Below are 24926 nucleotides of genomic sequence, written 5' to 3' on the forward strand. Positions count from 1 at the left end.
TCTCTACAAATATTTTTAAGAAATTAATATTTTGTGCTTCATTGTATAAACTGATTTCAGTAAAGCTAATATCAAGCATGAATGATCTGTTACCTTCAAATAAATACTGTTTTATTGAGTAGCATATCTATATATGTCCTATGTATTTACGTATATGTGATCATTACCCAGAAACATTCTATTTATTAGATTCCCCCATTCTCCAGTAGATTTTAATAAGTGAATTCTGATTGCTTTAGAGAATAAAGACAAATGTCTGTTAAAGAGGAATTTCACTAGAGAGTGAGTATACACACTTAGGCTGAAAGCAAAGTAACACCAGAGAGAGAAGGTTTGAATGTCAGATGAATGCTACCAGACAAAAGAAGCCATAAGAAGGAGTGAAAGGGGAGAAAACTTGCACTGCAGCGGTCAAGGAAGGCATTATGGCCTGAACTTAGATTGAAAAGGTGGATAGGATATACGTGCAAAGTTACAGGTAAAGAGAATATGAACTTTCCCAATGAAGAGACCAACTCTGTTGCATGACAGTTATTTCCAGTGTTGGTTACATAGTAGGGGCTCAGGGAATGTTTGTTTGTTCTTTCATTTTTCATGCATACAGCTAATGTCAATGCTAAAGTGGACACTTTTTTCACCTTTTAACATTTGTGAAAAGTTGGGACCAATAATTGATGGCATTTTACAGTTATTTGGAAGTGCTTTTATCATCGTGATATATAAAATCTTAGATTTCATGAAATGTGGTCTCAGTTAACATAAAAGAATATGATAGGGTTCATCATTGAAGGTTTTTCATACTGAGATGGGTTATAATTTTATTTTACATTTATGTAGTCAACTTTCGAAGGTGTTCTTATGAACTTTGTTTCTGTGACAGTAATTTTAGAGAAAAACAGTATGAGAACATTGCTTTTATTAAAAAAGATAAAGATACTTCATTTTTTAGGTGAAAATATTTAATCAGCTAGTCTGACTCTAACTTTGGTGTCATATACAATGAGGTAATTAATGAGGGCAAATGATATTTATTGGTGATAGCTAAAGAAATAGCTGAGTTCCATGAACTTTGTAACAGTACTTTTCCTGGAGAAACTGATGAATTAGACTAAATGTTATGTGTGGTTACAGTTGAAACACAGTGTATGGCCCTAATTCTTTCTTTTTTCCAATATGTTTTATCAGCTATAGGGGAAAAAATGGTTTCCAGTTATGGCTCTCAGTACTACAGGAATTGGACCTTACTTGTCAACCATATCTGAAAAATGAATCTCACAGATAATTGGCTGCCACGTGTATGTCCTCTTAGGTAATATGAGATAAGTGGTCAGATGATACTTTCATTCCACTTTCCTTACTTTTAAAAATTCTCCCCAAACCAGCACCAAAAAGGATTAGTTGCCATTCGGAATGTTTGATTTCTTCCCCACTAGCCTTTGCTGCTCTTTTTCTATATTTGTGAATGAAAACCCAAATCAAGGTTCTTTAGATAATTTTGCCTCAGAGGATCATCAGGTTGCTGATTTTTTTTTCCTTGCCCTATAATAAGCCTTTAAGAGCTAGGAAGGTCAAGGCCATTGTAAAATATCAATGTCATCTTCTGAGAACGCCATGTTTGACCCATTAGATCCTTTAATTTTTGTGCTGGAATTCTTAGACACCCAGTTTTTGATGGGTATGTCTACAGTTTGTTATGTGCTGCTGCTTGTTTGAATATTTTATTTAACTGAGCAATACTGTAGGCCTTACAGATGTTTGAGAATGAGAATATAATAATATTCTTATAACACAGACAATATTGCTCTTTCATGGGTATTCAGAAGTGTCCTTAATATCTTGCATTTCTTTAATACCATAGTTATGAGTATCTATTATCACAGTATCATAATAGTTTTGTTAGAGCCTGGTATATAATTTGTTTTTGCACTGTCTTTTTTATTACATGCAGTTAATTTTTTAATTGCATTGTTAGCCATTTATATGAACTATTCAGCATTTTTGCTTAGTTTTCTCACTATTTATAGATAGGAAAACTTACACCCAGAAAAAAAAAAAAGTGACCTGCCTGGTGGTGTAATTGGGGAGGAGAAGATTCTGAACTAGTAGCAGGTAGATTCCAGTCTCCTATATTTTTTGTACTTGTGGGCGCGTGCATAGTAACATTGGAAGTAGATCATGGGAACTTCCTGATTATTTGGTTTCTGAATAATCATTTATTTTGTATATTGTCATGTGAAGCATGACTGTATAATGTAAAGTAAGCTTTCTTAAATTGTATTTGCTTGGGCCATATTACCTCTTTTTTTTTTTTCACGTATCTTTTATTTATTTATTTATTTATTTATTTATTTATTTATTTATTTATTTTTTAATTTGTTAGTTTCAGGTGTACAAGACAAGGTAATACTTAGACGTTCATCATTTATATCCCTCACACTGTGAACCCCCCTTCCCCCATCCACTATCCCTCCGACCTCACACTGAGCCATCACATTATATATATAAAATTATAGTTGGCATTCATTAATGTTTAGCTTCTGGTGTACAATGCTATGAAAAACAATATGGAGGTATCTCAGGAATCTGAAAATGGAACTACCCTACGATCCAGTAATTCCACTCCTAGGCATCTACCCGGAGAAATCCAAAACTCCAATTCAAAAATCAGTATGCACTTTTATGTTTATTGCAGCACTTTACACAATAGCCAAGATATGGAAACAACCGAAATGCCCATCGGTAGATGACTGGATTAAGAAGCTGTGGTACATATTACCTCTTAATAAAGCCTCTTTGACTTGGAACTGTAACGCTCCCCGGAAACAATGATTCAGTTGCTTTAGTGTGTGAATTCCAGTAGTTCATTTGCCAAATGCTGTGATGTGTCTGAGGATTTTTATTTCTGTGTGGCCTTTTCTGCTGATGCTGTGAATGCAATATTTCTCTTCCTATACTTGCCACTCTGTTATTACATATACAAGCATTGAATAAATATGTCCAGAAAAATTATTTTTATTCTTGATATTTGAGTCTGTGAACGCCATATTAATTTTATTTAAATGCTAGCATAGATATTTATCTCTAGTTGCAGATACTCTACATCTAAAACAGGTATTTGGTTTCATTTTAATTTGGGGAAATAACAATTATGAAAATGAAGATTTATCACAAATCTTTGTTTCCCAAGTGGAATGTCCATGTTAACATTAAGAATTCATAGTCATATGGTGCCTGCTGTTATAATGTCATTTTAAAATTTTACCTGTATTAATGGCCACAAATAGATGAGTGCTACTAATACTTGGTGTATGTTTTGTAATGGAGGGCTCTTCAGGTGTATGAGAATGTAAAGCGGTGTAGTCCAAGAGGTCTTCCTGCAATGATGCAAATCTTTTTATAGCCATGTTGTCTTAATATGTACTTAAGTTTTGGAGCTTAAACTGTTGTCTTAAACCACTGCCCACTTGCAATGTGGCTAGTGTCACTGAAGACTGCATTTTAAATTCTGTTTAATTTTAATTAATTACATTTAAATGAGCACATATATACTGTCTAGTATTGCATAAGCAGAATAAAATGAGTTTTCCACCCACTCGCCCGTCTTTCCATGAGGGTTATGGGGTAATCCAGGCTCACGCTTGAATCTTCCTAACCTGCAATTAAGTAAGTAGCCTTCTTCTGTTATTTTCAGTGTGCTTGGTTTTTGCTTATTACCGTGTTTCCCCCAAAATAAGACCTAGCCAGACAAGCAGCTCTAATGTGTCTTTTGGAGCAAAAATTAATATAAGACTGGTATTATGTTATATATTATATTATGTTATATTAGTTATATTATATCTGGTCATATATTACATAAGTGACAGTAAAGTCATTTTACAGTAAAGTAAAGTAAGACCAGGTCTTATATTGATTTTTGCTCCAAAAAACACACATTAGAGCTGATGGTCGGGCTAGGTCTTATTTTCGGGGAAACATGGTATATGATAAAGAAGGTCTTTCTATCCCAGGTTTCCTTCATCACCTCTCCCTTTAATTTTTTTGGTTCATCAATATGCATTTTATTTCTGATTCTTTGTATTCTTTGTGCACTGCCGAAGTGGTCAGATACTTCAAGTGTGTGTTTTGGCCATAGTTTTCCTAATATTGGAATGTGTCTGTGTGTTTCTCCTCTTTTCTGTCACACATACACATCCTTTCCCCACTTGTAGAAAAATCAAAGAGATTGATTTTTATATGCTTAAAGGAGATACGGGAGACCTATGAGACCCAGGAGATATATCCATTGTCTTACCTGGGGCCGCTGCTGTGTTATGGGGGAGCCAGGTGTTAATCTAATAATTGTAATAATGTTTGCTGCTGCAACCTGAGGTATCTATGCATCAATCCTGGGTAGTGAAGCTTCCTTGGAAACCTGCCTTTTTTCACTTTATTTCTGAGAAGGTTAAGCTGAGGTCCTTTTCATTCCTTCAGGATTCATGTTTGAATTCTAGGAATTATATTTTCAATTCCGATTTTTTTTTAATTTATTGGGGTGACATTTGTTAGTAAAATTACATACATTTCATGTGTCCAATTATGTATTACATAATCTATAAATCCCATTGTGTGTTCACCACCCAGAGTCAGTTCTCCTTCCATCACCATATATTTGATCCCCCTTCCCCTCATCTCCCTCCCCCCCTTGCCCTCTGGTAACCACTAAACTATTATCTGTGTCTATGAGTTTTTGTTTCTCATTTGTTTGTCTTGTTCTTTTGTTGTTTTTGGTTTATATACCACATATCAGTGAAATCATATGGTTCTCTGCTTTTTCTGTCTGACTTATTTCACTTAGTACTATACTCTCACGATCCATCCATGTTGTCACAATTATTCCTATATCATCTTTTCTTACGGCCGAATAGTATTCCATAGTGTATATATACCACAACTTCTTTGTCCATTCATCTATCGAAGGACATTTTGGTTGTTTCCATGTCTTGGCCACTGTAAACAAAGCTACAGTGAACATTGGAGCACACGTGTCTTTATGGATAAATGTTTTCGGATTTTTAGGGTAGATACCCAGGAGAGGGATTATTGGGTCATATGGTAATTCTGTTCGTAATTTCTTGAGGAACCTCCACACTGCCTTCCATAGCGGCTGCACCAGTCTGCATTCCCACCAACAGTGGATGAGGGTTCCTTTTTCTCCACAGCCTCTCCAACACTTGTTACTATTTGTCTTGTTGATGATAGCCATTCTGACTGGGGTGAGGTGATATCTCATTGTGGTTTTTATTTGCATTTCTCTGATGATTAGTGATGTTGAGAATTTTTTCATATGTCTATTTGCCATTTGTATGTCCTCTTTGGAGAAATGTCTCTTCAGGTCCTCTGCCCATATTTCAGTTGGGTTGTTTGTTTTTTTGTTTTATGAGTTGCATGAGTTCCTTGTATATTTTGGATATTAGCCCCTTATTGGAGGCACTGTTTGCAAAAATCTTCTCCCATTCAGTTGGTTGCCTCTTTATTTTGTCGATGGTTTCTTGTGCTGTGCAGAAGCTTTGCAGTTTCATATAGTCCCATTTGTTTATTTTAGCTTTTACTTCCATTACCTTTGGAGTCAAATTCATAAAATGCTCTTTGAACCCAAGGTCCATGCGTTTAATACCTATGTTTTCTTCTATGCAGTTTATTGTGTCAGGTCTTATGCTTAAGTCTTTGATCCATTTTGAATTAATTTTGGTACATGGTGACAGATAACAGTCCAGTTTCATTCTTTTGCACGTGGCTATCCAATTCTTACAGCACCATTTATTGAAGAGGCTGTCTTTCCTCCATTGTATGTTTTTAGCTTCTTTGTCAAAAATTATCTGTCCATATTTATGAGGTTTTATTTCTGGGTTCTCAGTTCTATTCCATTGGTCTGTGTGTCTGTTTTTCTGCCAATACCATGCTGTTTTTATTATTGTAGCCCTGTAGTTCAAAGAAAATTGCAAGAATTTTGTTTAGGATTTTTGCATCTGTATTCATCAGAGATATTTGTCTGTAGTTTTCTTTTTTTGTGTTGTCCTTACCAGGTTTGGTATCAGGGTAATGTTGGCCTCATAAAATGAGTTAGGGAGTACTGTCTCTTCTTCAATTTTTTGGAAGTTTGAGCAGGATTGGTATTAGATCCTCTTTGAAGGTTTCGTAGAATTCACTAGTGAAGGCACCTGGTCCAAAACTTTTGCTTTTGAGAAGTTTTTGGATGACTGATTCAATTTCGTTACTGGTAATCCGTCTATTTAGATTTTCCAGTTCTTCATGGTTCAGCCTTGGAAGGCTATATGCTTCTAAGAAGTTGTCCATTTCTTCTCGGTTATTGAATTTGGTGGCATATAGTCCTTCATAGTATTCTTGGATGATCCTCTGTATTTCTGTGGTGTCCATGATGACATCCCTTTTTTTCATTTCTGATTTTGTTAATTAGTGTCTTCTCTCTTCTTATCTTAGTGAGCTTAGCCAAGGGTTTGTCAATTTTGTTATTCTTTTCAAAGAACCAGCTCTTTGTCACATTATTTTTTTCTATTGTCTTTTTGTTTTCTATTTCATTTAGTTATGCTCTGATTTTTGTTATTTCCTTTCTTCTGACCTTGGGTTTCACTTGTTCTTCTTTTTCTAGTTCTTTAAGTTGTAACGTGAGGTTATTTATTTGGGTTTTTTCTTGTTTCTTGAGATAGGCCTGTAATGGTATAAATTTCCCTCTTAAAACTGCTTTCGCTGCATCCCCAAAATTTTGGTAGGATGTATTTTCATTGTCATTTGTTTCTATGTGTATTTTGATCTCTCCTCTAATTTCTTCTTTGACCCAGTCGTTCTTCAAAAGTATGTTGTTTAATCTCCATGTATTTGTGTTTTTTCCTGCTTTCTTTTTGCAGTCGATATATCTAATTTCAAAGCCTTGTGATCAGAGAATATGCTTGGTATGATTTCAGTCTTCTTAAATTTGCTGAGTCTGATTTTATGTCCCAATGTATGGTCTATCCTTGAGAATGTTCCTTCCATGTACACTCGAAAAGAATGTGTGGTCTGATGTTTTAGGATGAAGTGCTCTATATATGTCAGTTATGTCGATTACATCTAATGTGTCTCTTAGGGCTGCTATTTCGTTATTTATTTTCTGTCTGGATGATCTATCCATAGCCGTCAATGATGTATTTAAGTCCACTAGTATAATTGTGTTTTGCTCAGTTTCTCCCTTTAGTTCTGTTAGTAGTTGCTTCGTATATTTTGGTGCTTCCTTATTGGTGGTATAAATATTGATGACTATTATGTCTTCTTGTTGTATAGTCCACTTTACCATTATGAAATGTCCATCTTTGTCTCCTGTTATCTTTTTCACCCTGAAGTCTGTTTCATCTGATATTATTATGGCTACACCTGATTTACTCTGGGTACCATTTGCTTGGAATGTCAATTTCCACCCTATCACTTTGAGTCTATGCTTGTCCTTGTATCTGAGATGTGTCTCTTGGAGACAGCATATGGTTGGGTTAGTTTTCTGATCCAGTCTGCTACTCTGTGTCTCTTTATTGGTGAGTTCAGTCCATTTACATTTAGGGTGATTATTGACACGTGAGGATTTCCTGTCAGTCTATCTTTAGTTTTCTGGTATGGCTGTGTCTCCATTGTTTCTTTGCCTGTTTGTTGTTGTCTATTATTTCTGTGTGATGGTATTCTATGATATTTCCCTCTGTTTCTCCTTTTATTACAGTATATATTTCAGTTCTGGATTTATTTTGAGTAGTTACCCTTAAGTTTATGTAAAAGAAAGTTTGATATTTATAGAGTATTCCATTTTCTTTTGCACGCTTACTTTCTCTATTCCCGTATTCCGGTTTAGGCCTTTACTTTCCCCCTTTTTATGTTGCCACAAATTGTCCCTGTTGATGGTGGTCGAATAGCCTCCTTTAGTATTTCTTGTAGTGCGGGTCGTATATTAGAAAATTCCCTCAGCTTCTGTATGTCTGGAAAGGTCTTTATTCCTGCTTCATATCTAAAGGATATCTATGCTGGATATATTATTCTTGGCTCATAATTTCTCTCTTTCAATAGTTTGAATATTTGGTTCCACTCCCTCCTGGCTTGTAGAGTTTCTGCTGAAAAATCTGATGATAATCTAGTGGGCTTTCCTTTGTAGGTTACTGTCTTGTTTTCCCTGGCTGCCTTGAGGATTCTTTCTTTGTCGTTGATTTTAGACAGCTTCAATACAATGTGCCTTGGAGAAGGACTGCTGGGATTGAGGTAATTAGGTGTTCTATTTGCTTCTTGGATTCGAGGATCCAGTTCTGTCCACAAGTTTGGGAAGTTCTCATCAATAATTTGTTTGAATATATTCTCTGTTCCCTTCTCTCTTCTCCTTCTGGTATGCCCATTCTTATATTGCTTTTTGTTAGAGTCAGAAAGTTCTTGTAGAGTTCTTTCATTTCTTTTAAGTCTCAAGTCTCTTTCTTCTTCCATCTTTGTAATTTCCAGGTTTCTATCTTCGATGTCACTGATTCTTTCCTCCATCTGGTCAACTCTACTACCTAAGCTGGTTATTTATTCTTAATTTCTTCTTTTGAGTTCTTAATCTCCAGAAATTCCATTTGGTTCTTTTTCAAAATTTCTATCTCTTTTGTAAAATGCTCATGTTGTTCTTTGATTGCGTTTCTGAGTTCATTAAATTCCCTTTCTGTGTTTTTTGGCATCTCGTTGAGTTTTTTCAGAACTGCAGTCTTGAATTCTCTGTCATTAAAGTCACATATTTCCATTTCTTTAAGTTCCTTTTTTGGAGACTTTTCACTTTCTTTCTGAGCTGTCTTGTTGTTCATGGCAATTATTGATTTATTATTTCTCTTCCTAGACATCTACAGGAGTGGCTTCTGCAACAGGTTGATTGGAAGAGGTCTTTCTTTTGTTTTCCATTACTTGTGGGTAGAATGTTTTATTTTCCCTCGGACTGCAGCCTTTTCTTTCCTCTCTCACACAGTAGTGCTATGTTTTCTCTGCACGATTCCAGCTTCTCCCACATTGGGGTGATTCCCTGGGAGACGGGCGTCTGTGTTAACAGTTCGCCTGGGTCATAGGGCACCACGTTTCTGTTGGGATGCGGAGAGCTTCTGAAATTCCAAAGGTCTTTGTGCACCAGATTCAGAGCCCGTATATTTCAGCAGTTTACTCCTGCAGGGATCCGCCCAGATAGGTGGGGCCAGGGAAGGGGTGAGTTGTGAGAGGTGGCCCAGAGCAATGGCGGTGACCACCACCACAGCCGGTCCCGCTTCCACAGCTCCCTCCCCTTTTCTGGAACTATTTGGGCTGCGAGTCGGTGTCTGCAGACCACAGTTCTCAGAGCAGCAAATATTCTGATCTTTTGATCTGACACTGCTACTGTTCTGCTTCTAGCACCGGGCAGGTGGGGGCGGGGTGAGCTCTGGGAGGGTAGGGAGGGGGCTGCTAGTCTCAGTGCCTAAGGCTTCTGTTCTCTGCTCGGCAGTGAGGGCTTAAAACACCGTTTTCAGTCTTCTTACCTCAGTCTTTTCTCTGAGGTCTCTGCCGTGAGCGTTGGGTTCAGCCATGTTATATGCTGCCCCCTCACCCTGTGGGCCGTAAGCGGAACACTAGCGGTCCGAGTTCTTCCCTCTTCCGCAGCTGCGGTAGTTCTGGGATGCAGCGAGCTCGGAGCACTGAGCTAGGTCTGTGTCTTGCACCCGCCGTGGCTCCATCTCCGCACTTCTCCTTCCCTCCTCCCCCACTCGCACGATTCTCCCACTTTTAGGTGAATTCAGTAGTCGGCCTCTTTGTCTTGCCTGTGTGCTGTGCAGGGAGTCCTTTGTGGAGTTATTGTTGTTCGATTAGTTGTAAATTCCAGGGGGGCTTCCAGAGTCTCACCTCACGCCGCCATTTTGATGACATAATTCAATTCTGATTTTTTTCATTAAGACAGAAAACAGACTGATCTCTTCTGAGATTTTTGTGTAGCTCGGACTGATGAGAATGTCAGTTCATTTAGTAAATATATACTGAGTACCTCTTATGTGCTAGTCATTGTCCTGGGTGAGGAAAACTGACCAGGTTCTAGTTTTTGTTGGATTTATTTTCTCTAGTTAGAGAAATAGATGCTAAGCAATGAAACAAATAAGATGTTAGACAGTAATGTGTTTAGAAGAAAGAAAAGCAGCGGGATAATTTGGTAGTGACTAGATTTGTTGGTGATGTAGTACTTTAGATTTAGTAGATAGCAAGAGAAGGTGACATTTCCTACCGAAACATCAAGACAGGACCTTTTGTTGCCCAGTGTGACATGGGAATCCAAGGGACTTTCCCTTTGAACCTTCTAAAGTTCTACCTTTTCAGACCTGCCAAAATTTTTATGGAAAGTACAGCATGTGTGTGAATTCTTGTTGATGGAGTTTGGGTTATTTCCCCCCTTTTGTCCTTCCTTTCTAGTGTGCTTATTTAAAAGGAACAAATATATCTTTTCTCCTCTGGTTCATTTCCCAAAATGTTTGCCATTTTCAAAGCAAATACGTTGCTTGACTTAACTGGACTTTCAAAAGCAAAGTCCCTAACAGGCTCTCAACCTGGAATTGTGCAAGGCTTGGTTTCACTTAGTGATCTCATTTACCTCTTACACGTTTTTTGTACAATATTTAGTTCTTTATATATCTTTTGTGTTCTGCAGAGTATTGGGATTGAGATTTCATGCACATCACTTTTGGCCTTTTTGAAGAATGCTCAGGAAACTGTATATACGCTACTTTGTTAACAAGGTACAGGGATCACTGAACAGGAATTGGACTGTACCAGTGACCACAGATAGCGCTGTCTGTGTCTGTTTTTCCCCCTAAGTTTGGTTGTACATAACATCGGAGATCTTTCACATTTGTAGGCAAAACTTTTAGCTCTGTGTATGTGTGTGTGTGTATATATATATATATATATATATATATATATATATATATATATATATATAAATAAGGTAGCAACAGGAAATAAGGGGGCGTTCCAGATTGTTTTGTACCACAAGTGTGAGTTCCTGCTCATGGCAAATATTCCAGCTTTGTGTCTTTTTCCCGTCTTCCTCATGCTGGATGTCTCATAGACATCCTTAGAACAGAACATTACGTCTTCATCAGACCCTATAGATTGACCTGCTCCATGTAAAATAAATAATAATGATGTCAAAAGATGACAAAGAGGCATTTGATAAAGATCAACAGCCCTTCCTGATTAAACAGCAACAACAACAACAACAAAAACTTGGTGAGCTAGGAATAGATGGATGCTTTCTTAATCTTATTAAAAAGAAATTCCAATCAAAATGCATCATTAGGCTTAACATTTGAAACATACCTAAGAGTCAGGTATCACAATTGCTCGATAACTGACATTCTGGAAATACCAACTAATGTTGAAAAGTGAAAAATATGATGTAATATTAAAAAGGAGAAGGAGGACGTATATTTTTATAAGTTATATATATGGTAATATATATATAAGTTGTAAATATAGTAATATAGTGAATACACAAGGAAAGCAATAGACCCAAATTTCAGCATGTGTTCTTGTGTTTAGTCAGTACCCTATAATAGCTGTAAAAAATATTAAATAACTAGTAATTTATGAAAGCAAATAAGGTATAAAATGGCTTTGAAAAAGCCTAGGACTATGTAGTACCTATAAATAGACAACTGTAATTAAATGTGATTTTAATCAATACTAACGACATTAATATAACAAGTCGGTTTTAAAGTTTATCTGGTAAAATAAGTATGAGAATAGCTAGAAAAATTCCAATGGGAAAAATATTGATGAATTGGATAGGGAAACTAGCCCTTATTAGCAAGTATTAACACATGTTAAGAAAAGCTTAGATGTTAAAATATTTTAGTACTGACAGTGAAATAGATTAATAGAGCCAAATGGAGATTTCAGTAAAAAGTCCAAATATATGAGTACATTTAGTATATATTAAAATGTGTTTTTCTAATCAGTAGGGGGAAAGATGGATTATTCAACATGTAGGGATAACTGGCTAGTAATTTGGATAAACATAAATCCAATCTCTGCCTTTATTTTATATAAGAATAAAATCGCAAATGGACCAAATATACAAATATTGAAAATGAAACTAGATGTGTTGAAAACGGTGAATTTTAAAAATTAATTTGATCAAGGGAAGGTATTTCTAAATGTGACTGTCACTAGTCTCAAAAGCTAAATAAAAGATTTGATATATTTGACTATATAAAAATCAAAATACTAAAGTTCATTAAAAGCTTAAATGCTAAAACACATGCTAAGAGGTAAGGGAGTGGATATGTGCTACATACTTGATAAAGGGCAAATGTTCTTAAGAACCCAAAGTTCTCTTACAAATTTATTAAAAGGTAAAGCCTCCAAAAAAAAGTATGACATACACAAACAATTCATAAATACAAAATAGCCAGGAAACATGTAAGGATGATCAGTCTTCCTAATTAATGAAGAAATTCACATTAAAGCAAGATACTATTTTGGACCTATCAGACTGGCAAAGATTTGCTTCTCAATGATGGCGAGGCTGTAGGAAAATTTCTTACACATTGTTTGTGGAAATGTAAATTAATACAACATTTTCGGAAGGAAATTTAGCAGTATAGTCAAAATTAAAAATGCTCATATCTTTCGATCTCGCAGTTCCACTCAGAAGAATTTTTCACAAGAGTTACTCAAAGATCTACATGAAAGAATGTTTGTTGTATCATTGTATGTAATGGTAAAAATTTTTAAAGGGGCAGAATTTTTTTAAGTAAAACATTTTAAAGTTAAGAAAGTTTATGTTTATGTAGTAAATGTTTTTGAATGACTTTGACAGCAGCTGTCTATGAAGAGGAATTGGGTTGAAAGGAATAAGGTAGGGGAATTTTATTTTATTGGCATCTTTCTGTACTACTTAAATATTTCCTGTTATTAAAAACAAGAACATGCACTACTTTTATACTTTAAAGGAAAAAAAAATAAAAGAAATCAAAACAGTATCAGAGTTTAGATTGTACCGAAACATAATTATATTGCACGGGATTTTATTCCTCCTACTAGAAAATACAAAATGAGGACCCTTTCATTTTGTGGTCAAATAGCATTTATTTAGTATTTGAGAATAAGATTGATTTTGTGTCCTAAGTGTTAATGGTATGTGGTCTGCCCTCCTATCCAGTTGGGAGGTTTTCATAAAAGATCTAGCAACACTTTCTCTTTTGGAAACTTCCCTGCCCTTTCTTCTACTGCCACACTCCTGACTGTTTAACCACTAGTTTTAGTCCAAAACTAATAAGAGTATTTGCTCTAGATCTTACCATAATTTGGTTAGACAGTGGGGCAAAGTGCCACTTCCAGAACCAGAACCAGTTTGAGACCCATGTCACAATTGCCCTCTAAAATGTCATTAAAGCCCTCCTCTCTGCAGTCCCCCAACATTGTTGTTTTTCAGTCTTATATTTAACAGAGTGTGGGGTTTCTTTAGGTAAGAACTTAAACAAGGCTATTCCATATTACATCTTCTTTACTAGTTTGTTCTAACAACTGAACTCCTTTCTCTATTTTGGTATACACATGGACCACTTTCAAATCATGGTCTTGCCAAGAAAAGACTTTCCACACTTAATAGGATAAAGTGACAAGTGGTTGTCCTCTCCCTACAAGTACAGAAAAATTTTGATGTATAAAACAGTCATTTTTTCCAAACCCACCCAGACTAACCATATAGAGGTAAGTCTTCTACATTGAGTCGGTTGAGACCCTTAGAGTGGTTCTTCATAAGTAATCCTTGATCAGAATATAGCATCTCCCAGAAGAAGCAAGTTATACTTTAACTCTAGTTAAGTGATTTTGTTAAAAACCTTTTTTGAGTCCCTGTAGTGGAAAATCATTACCCATGATACATGTATCTGCAATACACTGTGTTATTTAGGTTTTCCCATCTTTTCCAACGTTTCTCCAAAAGTTATCTTTGTCCTCCCAAACTAACTCCTAACATGCCATTAATAGGATCTTTGTACTTTAAGCCTTCTTACTGAAACACTTTCTTCTAAGAGTTAACTGTGACCATTTGGTTGGTAAAGGTCAAGAATAGAAAGCTCTGGTTGTTTAATTTCCTAAGGTCAGTTTTATTTTAAGATTTCTCTACAACTTCATCTTTACTTCAATGTCTAGTTTCTATAGCAACTGAGAGTTAGGTGCTGGGTCAGAAAAGACAAATCTTTCGATGTTAAAAAATTTAGTTTTTAACCTAGATAGGGAAGATGCCAGGCAACATTTTCACAGCTTTTCTAGGCTGACGGCTACGTTCTGTTTCCAGGAATTCTGTGTTTTTTCCTGAATAGGCCAGACATTTATATCTCTTTTTCACACAGACCCAGAAGAGAGTGCTGCATTCCTGTTCAATAACTTAATCACAGTCAAACTGATCAACTAAATCAAGGCAGCCAAGAAAGAGAACTCTCCTTCTGTGAAGTTGTAGTGTCCAGTAGAATTATTTTTCTTAAAATGTAATGTCTTTGGGAATTATGTACATTGTCTCTTTTCTTTGGAAAATAATGTACATTGTCTCTTTTCCTTGGATTCCTTAACAATTTTTTTTTTTCCCCTCTTCTAGTGCATTTGGAAAAATCTTGAGTGGTACTTTTCTCTGTGTTCGCAGTCTATCTGGATTAGGGTGCAGACTGTTGCATCACTTAAGTGGGGAGATGTTGGAGGTGGGAGAAATGTCAGACACTAAAAAGGCTAACATCAAAGAGATGGCATATGTCCTTAATGTTACATCTTCAGAAATATATATAGTGGTTTAAATGGAAACTGTGTCTCCTTTTAGATTTGTTGAAGCTGGAGAAAGATTAATGCTTTTTTTTTATATTATAGGAACTACCTTCAGTTGAAGAACTCACTATTATTCTTCCTGAAGATACTGAATTAAAGCCTTTTGGGATGGTTTCAAGTATTATTGAACAATTAGGTATGTAAATAATTGTATTAATAGAAATTATTTATATTCCAGCATGCATTAATAATTAAAGTTTTTACTTATATAAGTAATCCATAAGTACATTGTATTTATAAAAAATTAAAATCTGCTTTTATCAACATAGTTCTCCAGAATTTTTCTTTGTGTGGTATTCGTTTTCTATTGCTATTAAATTTCTACAAATTTAGTGGCTTAAAACAACAGAAATTTATTATTTTACAGTTCTTTGGGACAGAAGTCTGACATGTGTTTTACTAGGCTAAAATCGGGGTCCACAGGGCTGAGTTTTTTTATAGAGACTCTAGGGGAGAATCCATCTGCGGGCCCCTTTCAGCTTCTAGAGGCTGCCTGCATTCCTTGGTTCATGGACCCCTCCTTGAACTGCAAAGCCTATAGTGTGGCTTCTCCCTGAAGGCAGCCTGGAAAGGTTCTGTGCTTTTAAGAACTCCTAAGATTGGGCCTCAATGCATAATCCAGGATAATCTCTGCATCTCAGGGTCCTTAATCTTCATCCTATCCTCAAAAAAAGTTGATGTTAAGTAACATATTCACAGATTCAGGGATTAGGGTGTAGATATCTTTTTCTTTTTTGGGGGGGTATTATTCTGTCTACTGCCTTTGATTTTATCTCAAACATGTAAATTAGAAAGGTCTGTGATGTTAATACAGATATTAATGGCATGAAATATGAAGCTGCTGGATTTTAAGAGAACTAGAGATTATGGGCTTCTTTTAGCACCAACATGTGAGGTAGTTATATGAAAGACCTTGAAGTTACCTAGCTGCCAGTAACTCTCAGAGTAACATACACCTGAGAATAGATGTCCAAGTTGACCAAGTCATAGGATTTTGGAACTGGGAAGCAGACCTAGATTGTCCATCAGCTCCCTTAGTTTACAGGACTTAAAGGACACAGCAAAGATAGAAGAGAAAATGTATACATCTTGAATTTGTTGACTTTTTAATGGGTAATTCAAATTGTCAGTGAGACTTTACACTTTCTTTTTTTTTTCTTAGAATTGTAGCTTTTTGTATTAAATAAAAATATGTACAATCCATTTCCCTGTGCTGCTTGGTAATAAATAGACTTTGTTTATCAAGGGGAATAGAGGTATATTATCTTACTTTAAATTTTATTTTAAATTATGTTGGAATTAAAGCCTAAATTCCCTCTTAAATTCTATATTATCTTCTGATAAAATCTTGAAATAATCTGTTTTGTTTCATTTTTCAGTAATAATTGAATCTATGACTAACCTACCTCCAGTTAATGAGGAGACTGTCATTTTTAAAAGTGATCGACAGGCTGCAGGAAAGGTTTGTAAAAAATTCAAATCTTACAAATTACTGTGTTTCTTTGTTGATTGGTTTTTCTGACTTTCCCTATGTGTCCTAAAAAAACTTTAGTAATTTTAGTAGATGAGCAATCTAAAGCTCCCACATTGAACATTCTCCTTAGTGCATTCTCAATTTTGTTTAATGCTATGTGTCTGTCTATATGTTGGTTTAATACTGATTACTCTGCCGCTTGAGTAGTTTTGCCGCTTTGAGTCATGTATAGAATTTTTCCCTTATGTTTGTGAGGTACTTTGCTAGGCAGTAGCTCTACATATTGAGTAAGCCACAGTACCCTACCCCCAGGCCCTCATAATGAAGTGCAGAAGACTCCCCACAGTGCAATCGTTACTATTCTTTTCTGGTTTGTTTAAGTCCCTCTGAGTAGCGGCTCTCAGAACTTTTTACTTGTGTTTCCTCAGGTGGAAGCTGAGAGAGCAGTCTTTTCCAAGTGGAAAACAATTTCAGTGATGCCCTAAAGTGTCACTGTAAGCACATTCTGGGGAATTACGAATATATGCACTTGAGTATGCATCATAAGGTTGGGTCCCTTTTAGCCTCGTGACTAACTGCACAACCCTGCACATCCATCGTTAATAGGGAAGACCGCACACATTTTACCCATTAAATACACAATCCTGAGCCAGCAGCAGAGGGCATAAAACCCTCTAAGATCAAGAAGATAAACTCTAACCAAGTGTTTCTTTACTGGCAGTAGGGACCAAGTTTTGTCTATCTCAGTATTCCCCACTGTATGAAATACAGTTCTTTGTAAATTACGTGTGCTAAGTAAATGTATATTGAGTTGAAAACAAATAACAAATAACAGCTGTTATGCTTTGGAGAAGCAACTTTCTGTGGTTTAGTTTTTCCCAGATAAGTGCCAGTTGGCTTCTTTTTTTTTGTTTTAGGAGATATGACTAATTTCTATTTAATCAGGAAGAAAGCATGTATTTTGAACTATATTATTGGGTCCTCACATAACCTTACCTTTTCTCTGCCTTTTCCTTCTGTTCTATTCTAACAACAATTAGAAAGGGATCCGATTTTTATCAGGGTCCTTCCACCTTGCACGACACCTACATATGTTTTCTTAGGTTGACAGGCATTAATTTACCAAAGAAAAATGAGTCACTTAGGATTGCAAAGCAATCAGTGGCAGAATTAATTGGAGTCTAGAACAAATGTTTTTTGGCAATTTTTGAGAAAGTTTGTGAGGGGAAGAAGGGCTTTTTAATGCCTGAAGGATGGTGCTCTACCTTTTTCCCTTTCAAATACCTAGGCTTAGTACTTTGTTGCAAATATGCACACCGCAGGTGCCTTGTAGGTGTTAGAGATAAACTAGGGGGCTTACTCCCCTCAGAGAAGGTGGAAAGACAAGGAGTGCTGTCAGTACTTGCCCATGCTTATTGCATAGGACTTCTTTAGGACACACCCACATTCTGCTCTGGTGCAAAAAAAACCCACGTAAACATTTCTTGCTGTCCTCAAGAAAAGTAGTAGAATAGGGGAGGGAGGAGAGGTAAGGGAAACATATTTCTTGATTTTTCTGACTATGAATTGAAACTGATTATTTCCATGACTCTTTTACTTATGATTTGCGTGATAGTTGCCTTTTTTCTGTAAGAAGCTTAGACAATTTTAATTTAAATATACCTAATACTTCTCTAATTAAAAACCTCTAAATTCACATTTCTTATATCCTCTAACACATTTGAATTCTCAGTCCTGTAATTGTGACTAAAAATGTTAATATTCAGCTTTTCAGATCATTTGACTTTGAAAGGAGTCAGATAAATGTAATATTTACACCTCTAACTTTAGCTATGTAGTGTAAATCTAGAGGGAAGTGTTTATTAAATCTATTTCTAAATATTACATAGAAAGCTTTTGTAAATTCAGGAAGTAACAAGTCTTTCAAAAATATTTGATTATAAATCTAAGCACCTTGAAATAATTCCCCTAAATAATGGCAGAGTCGAGTTGGGGGTTGAGAGTATTAATTAAACAAACCAGTGACCAGAAAATGAAATTGAATGTCATTTTAGATCTTTAGCATGTCTTATCTAGACACTAAGTTAGTTTACCTTCAGTGTTAAACTTTTGCATATCCTTTCTTTTTTCTCTGCTCTTCAATAATAACAGTAATAATGAGCCACTGTGATAGATATTTTGTGTATTTTTTAAAAATTCACTTTAAGTTCTGTATGGAGGTGGAATTATCTTCATTTACTCAAAAATCACAAAATTAAAAAGGAACAAAATTGAATTTTCAATCCAGTTGGTCTATCTGATTTATTTCCCTCCCACCTCCTTTCCCCTTCCCACTAATTTAAAGAGGGCAACCTCAGATTTGTATTTCTGCCTTTTTCCCTTTAATAATACTTTAATAGTAATGATGATGTAATAATGATTTGTTCCTCTTGATAAATGATGAATAAAATTCCACTTTTAATGTTTAGTTTTTTAATATCAGGGATTAAAAAAAAATGACCAACCCATGCCACCTATATAACATGAATTTGTTGGTTATTTGTTTTGCATTTAGTTTTGAGTATTCGTCAGAGCAGGTTTTGTTTTTTGTTGTTGTTTGTTTTACTTTTTAATAAACCAAAACAGTAAAATATTTCCCTATCAAATATCATTGGATAGGAATTTTTATGGATTTTTTTTTTAAAGAATGCTTTATATTACAGTCTTGGCTGGGAGTATGTGATGATTTTCTGAAAGCCTCCATAGTATATTGGTACAGTGTTTTGTTTTTTTCATGAGTAACTTGTGTAATTACTTGTATAATACAGTGATTGAAGTAACTCTTTGACTTAATGAGTTAGAATAATCATACTTTCTTCATTTTTATTAATGGGAAGTCAGTATAAAGTGATTGATAGGAGACAATTCTGGATAGCTGTGGAGGTTTATTTCCCCTCTTGATAGTTTAGTGAAAAGCTGGCTCGGTGGGTGGACAGTAAGGCCTTTGGCTAATGGCTTCTTCGAAAGCTGTTCTCAGATTGGCAGCATGCATATCTCCACCCTCTAAATCACGGGTGTCAAAACTGCGGCCTGCTGCCAACTGCCGTCCCCAATCCATTGTTAATTGGCCTGCAGCAAATTCCAAAAACATTTAGTTTACTTAAATAAACCAGTGAGTGGCCTGGCTGTTTGTGTATTTTACCGCATATGGCCCTTGGTAAAAAACGTTGAAAAAAGTTTTGACACCGCTGCTCTAAATGCACAGCCCTCCAGCCTCGTTCCTGGGCTTGGACATTCCTTAATATGTTGTTACCTAGAGAAACTGGGAGTTACTTAGCCCCTCTTAGGCTAACGCATAAGTGTGTAACGTGGTGTATGTGGAGAGGGGAGGAGACCCCAGCTTCTTCTCTGTGGGGGCGAGCTCTATGCATGTTCAGCCAGCTGACACAGGCAGGACCCCAGCTGCTGGAACTTTGTCGTGTCACACACAGAGCATCAGCCAAGCCTGTGCTGCACAGTGAGAATTTGGGGGACTAGCGTACTCTTACTTCCCTGCTTGTCAGTTTATTCCCGACCCACCCCATGCTATATCTGTACTGTGGTGGTGGTGGTGGTGTGTGTTTGTCACCCCTTTATGTGACCGGAATCCTTTGAGAGATTTTAGCAGAAAGATGCTACTTTTGAATAAGAGATTATAAGCTAGAGCCAAGTAGAAGGGCATTTAGAAAATCACTTCTCAGATGATAGGCAAGTATAACATATTAGTTGTAATAAATTTTTATATGAGTAGTTCTACAGAATGTATACTAATTAAGGTATAAAGAAGGTCACTTGCCTACCATAAGGTAAACATCTCAGACATTACTGTCTTAAGTTCTGTTTTTCACAACATCCTTGCAGCCTATTCCTTCCTTTCCTTTTATCTTTTAGGCTGGTAGTGTGGAAGTGGCAAAATCCCCAGAGTTAGTTGGAAAGACTGAGTAGGGAGTGGAGGTTTAATGCAAATGTGAGATGAAATGTGCTGGCCTGTGCCCTGCTTTGTCTAAAGTTGCTCTTCACAATTTAGCTTTCAGGTATTAGCCAGTTGAAAATCTATACTTTGAAGCTGATAGTTGTATAAAATATTGTTGAATTATTCTTTTGTATAACTCTAGCTAAATTGCTTAAGTGAACTCAGTCAAGTTTTCCTGTGACTATTTTGGGTAGGATCATAAATATCTCTAGCAGGACATTTGTTTGGTCCGTGCTAAAAGGTCCCTGATATTTATTCCTATCCAAAATGTTCACACTTAGAAATTGTGCCTAGGTTTAAAGAGCCCATTACATTTATTTCTACTTTGGGTTTACAGGATTAACACATAAAAAATACATCTAGTATTATTGGTCCAATAATTGTTATGGCTGTATTGCCAATAATAACTCTTGGTAACCTAGCTGGTAATGGTAGATAGGGTTAGGTAGGTGGGTCAGGGTTGGAATCTTGCAAAAGGGTGGGATTTATATTAACAATGGACCAAATGTCTCCATGGACGTTTTGGACAGGACCAAATGTCTGCTAATCTAAATACCTCAGTATTGGTGTATGCCATCTACTGATTCCATAATGTAGCTTCCTGTTGCCTGCCGTATGTGGCATTGATTTACTTATAACTTTATAATGATTTTATTGTAGCTGTGGCTCATAAACACTTCAGATCTTAATAGGCAACTAAGAGCTCCCTTGTAAGTAACTCGCTGTCTTTATCCTGCTGCTTTTAGGATTATCTCTTTATCTTTAATCTTTGCCATTTTGACTATGATGTGTCTTGGTTTGGCCTGTTTGAGGTCATCTCGTTTGGGACTCTGCACTTCCTGGACTTGTGTATCATTTTCCTTCACCAGGTTAGGGAAGTTTGGGGTCATTATTTCTTCAAATATGTTTTTGATCCCTTGCTCCTTCTTTTCTCCTTCTGGTATTCCTATGATGTGAATGTTGTTTCGCTTGATGTTGTCCCACAGGTCTCTTAAACTATTTTCATTGTTTTTTATTCTTTTGTTGTTGTTGTTCCGGTTGGGTGAATTCTGCTCCCTTGTCTTCTAAATCTCTTATTTGATCCTCTGCTTCATCTCATCTGCTGATGATTCCCTGTAGTGTGTTCTTCATTTCAGTTATTGTATTCTTTATTTCCTACTGGTTGTTGTTCAAGGTTTCTATATCCTTTATGCTTGCTATCCTTCCGTTGAAATTCTCACTGAGTTCCTTAAACATTCATATCATCAATATTTTAAGCTCTGTCTCTGGTAGGCTGGCTGCTTCCGTTTCATTTAGTTCCATTTCTGGTGGTTTCTTCTGTTCTTTCATTTGGGACACGTGTCTTTGTTTCCTCCTTCTGGCTGCCACCTTGTGTTTGCTTCTATGTATTAGGTGGATCACCTATGCCTCGCAGTCTTTGCTGGGTGGCATATGTAGTATGTGTCCTTTGTAGCAGTCTCCCTAATCTCCTGTGCGTGCTTCCCAGAGGTGTCCCGTGTATTGTGTGCGTTCTCCTGGTGTGGTTGAGCTTTGATTGCTTTTGGCTTGTTAGTGGGTGGGATTGGCTCCTAGGCTGAGTAGCTATGAGGATCGGCATTGCCCACAGTGTATGAACTGCTGTGTTAAGGACTGATCCCTCTACGGAGAATTCACCCCCGTGGGCTTGTGCCTGTGGAGAACGCCATTTGGATGTGCCACTTGTGGGTCTAACCAGGTAGTGCTCTGGTTGTGGTCTGAAGCTGGCCTCCGAGTGAGTTGTTTCTGGAATCTCTTGGGCAATTTGAGCCCTGCCTTTTACCGGCCGGTGGCTACCTGGTAGGTGCTTCAAAGCTGTATGCAGTTGACTGCTGTCCATGCTGGACCTGGAGGGGTGTGGGAGTGGCTTTGCTGTGAACTGGGGTTGGCTACCACCAGTATTAGGCCTGAGGTCGCTGAGCAAAAAGCTCAGGGCCCCCTATGCCTGTTGCCACCTGCCAGCTTGCTCGTAAGGCCCACCTGTTGAAAGAGGCTCCTTAGGAAAGAGGCTCCTTAGGAGCATGTGTCTGGCTGGTTGACATGGTGTTGAGAGTGCCCTCGGGGATGCAGCATTAGCTGGGCGGGGTGGAGTTCAAGTGAGTCACAAGATGTGACCAGTGGTTTAAAAAAAAAAAAAAAGAATAGGTAACTAAGTCTACTTTGGTTTTATCTAAGAATGTTGAATGTCACTTATATTTTAGTTCAAACTGGTCTCTGCATAAGCCTGACAGTGTTAAGATATTTCTGTAGTGAAATCATTTCTCACAGTTAGGAAATGCAGTCATGCCACCCAGGAAATAAATCCTTGGGAAACAGCTTTATGTGCCAGGTCACAGTGATTATTGTACTTTGCCCTAGTGGAGTCATAGGAAATTTTTTAAAGATATTTTTTTATCCCTGTCGGAACTTAAAGAATCAGATTTTTCTATCTTCATCAAGGGAATTAAAAAAAAAAAAAAAGGAAATTGTTTTTAAGACTCTTTAAGAAAGTGACAAGTAAGATGACATATTACTTTAATCTGTATAATGTGGGTCAGTAAAAGATGTGCTCCAATATAGTCTTCGTATCCTTTGCAATCCTGGTTGGAAGAATATTTTTCTAAATGTTTTCAAAGCAAATTTCTGTTTCCTTCCAATTGTTTGTTAGCTTTAAAAAAAAAAAAAGCTTAAATTTTTGATGCTATTAGTGTTATTTCATTGGCAATCTAAGTGTTTTCAGTATTGCTAGTTGTTTTTAGAGTAATTGCATCTTCACAGTGTTGGTATCCTGATGGATGAGCTGTTTTATGCCATATTGAAAATTAATAAAATCTTGAGTGGTAGACTAAAAAGCATAAAATGAGAGCATTTACTATGAAAATCTCAAGAACTGAAGATGTAATAAATCAGGCACTTTCAATGTAGTTGGTTTAAAATGGTCCAAATTATTTGGAAAGTTATTTAGTAATTTACATCAAGAGTTTTAATACTCATCATACTCTTGGCTCCAGTAATGGAATTCCCTGACAAATCAGTTTTCAGGAAACCTAAAGCATAGAAATTTACACAGATATAAAGGTGCTCATCATGGTACCATTAATTATATTGAACAAATTGGAAGCTTCCTAAATGTTCTATAATATAAGACAAGTGAACAAATTGTGCTAGATCTATAAAGGAATGTTATATAGCCCCTGAAATTATAGTTACAAAGAATATTCATAACATTGAAAAACTTAGTGCAATTTTAGGTTTTAAAAGGGAGCAGTATGCAAAACTACAATATAATCTTGAACAATTTATTAATAGAAAAAAGACTGGAGCAATCTACAGTGACATTAGTCATGGCCTAGTGCCTATAATATACATACATTCATTATTAGAAACATTATTTTTAAAAACTCAGGTATTTATTTTGAGAGGTTTGAAAATGAGTCTTTCATCGTTCATAAAGCATTTTCAGAAATAATTTGTGAGTCAAAAGTATTTTTTTTACATAAAAGTTAAAGGCTGTATTATAGCATCTTTGTTTTTTGAGAAATAAGTGACTTCAAGTTCAAAGCAATTTTGTGACTTTTTGAGTTAGAAAAAGTTGTGATTTAACTTTTTAAAAATGTTAATCTCTGTATGGAAACAGCAGAAATGATTGAATACCCATTAAAGCAGAAGTTTGCTTTTAAGTTTTGTATTATAAGATTCCAAATGCCAGACAGAATTTTATTTCTCAGAAGTTTTCAATTGTAATTCTTTTCTTACACCATACAACTCAAATGAGCAATAAGAAAAAAATTCATAATTTGTATCTAGTTGGTACCACCAAAATGATTTGAATTTAGCAAGGGGTAAGCTTTCTACACTCATTTTAAATTCTTAAAAAGAAATCTGGAAAAAGCGAATGCATTTATAATCAAAATATGAAAGCTTTATGAGTATACAAAGATGGCTTAAATATGAATGCAATTTTTATTTCTCTGACACTGACAAAAATTACCAAAATCATTATTTTCTATTTTGAATATTACTAACTTTTTGAGTCATTATTTACATGTTAAAGGAGGCTTTTTATGTTTCTTCTATTTTATAGATATTTGAGATATTTGGACCTGTTGCACATCCGTTTTATGTGTTACGGTTTAATTCTTCAGAACACATTGAGAGTAAAGGTATTAAAATAAAGGACACTATGTATTTTGCTCCGTCAATGAAAGACTTCACCCAATATATATTCACAGAAAAACTTAAACAGTAAGTACTTGATTGACATGTTGTTTGCTTATCTAATGTTTATTTTTTAGTAATAATTATCAGTGATAGTAGTGTCTTACAGTTAAATGGTATCTGTCTTCCAAAGAGTTCATTTATCTTCCTAATAACATCTCTGAAAGCTAAAATTTGTTATCAGATTTTACAGGTAGAGATCATTTATGTCTTTTGCCCAAAATGACTTCATCAACTAGTAGGAATACATTTGAGCCATATAAACTTTATGAATTCTAACTCATTGTTTGTCATTGTATGCATTCTTTAATATACATGCTACTTCAGTATTAGTGTTACCATTTAAAAGACTTCTTTTCCATTTTAAATATTTTCTTTGGATTACAT

At 35.9% G+C, this 24926-nt stretch overlaps 1 protein-coding gene across 1 annotated transcript in view; it reads left to right on the forward strand.

Moving 5' to 3' along the window:
* The window catches only part of NAF1 (nuclear assembly factor 1 ribonucleoprotein), a 51953-nt gene that overhangs the window by 17016 nt on the left and 10011 nt on the right, over positions 1–24926 (forward strand). Inside the window, exons 3-5 of the mRNA XM_081077419.1 lie at positions 14905–14998; positions 16242–16324; positions 24406–24566. Of these exons, the coding sequence (XP_080933545.1) occupies positions 14905–14998; positions 16242–16324; positions 24406–24566 (338 nt within the window). The remainder of the gene's footprint in view (positions 1–14904; positions 14999–16241; positions 16325–24405; positions 24567–24926) is intronic.

This window comes from Rhinolophus hipposideros (genome assembly GCF_964194185.1).
Source record: "Rhinolophus hipposideros genome assembly, chromosome: 16".
Lineage (NCBI taxonomy): Eukaryota > Metazoa > Chordata > Mammalia > Chiroptera > Rhinolophidae > Rhinolophus > Rhinolophus hipposideros.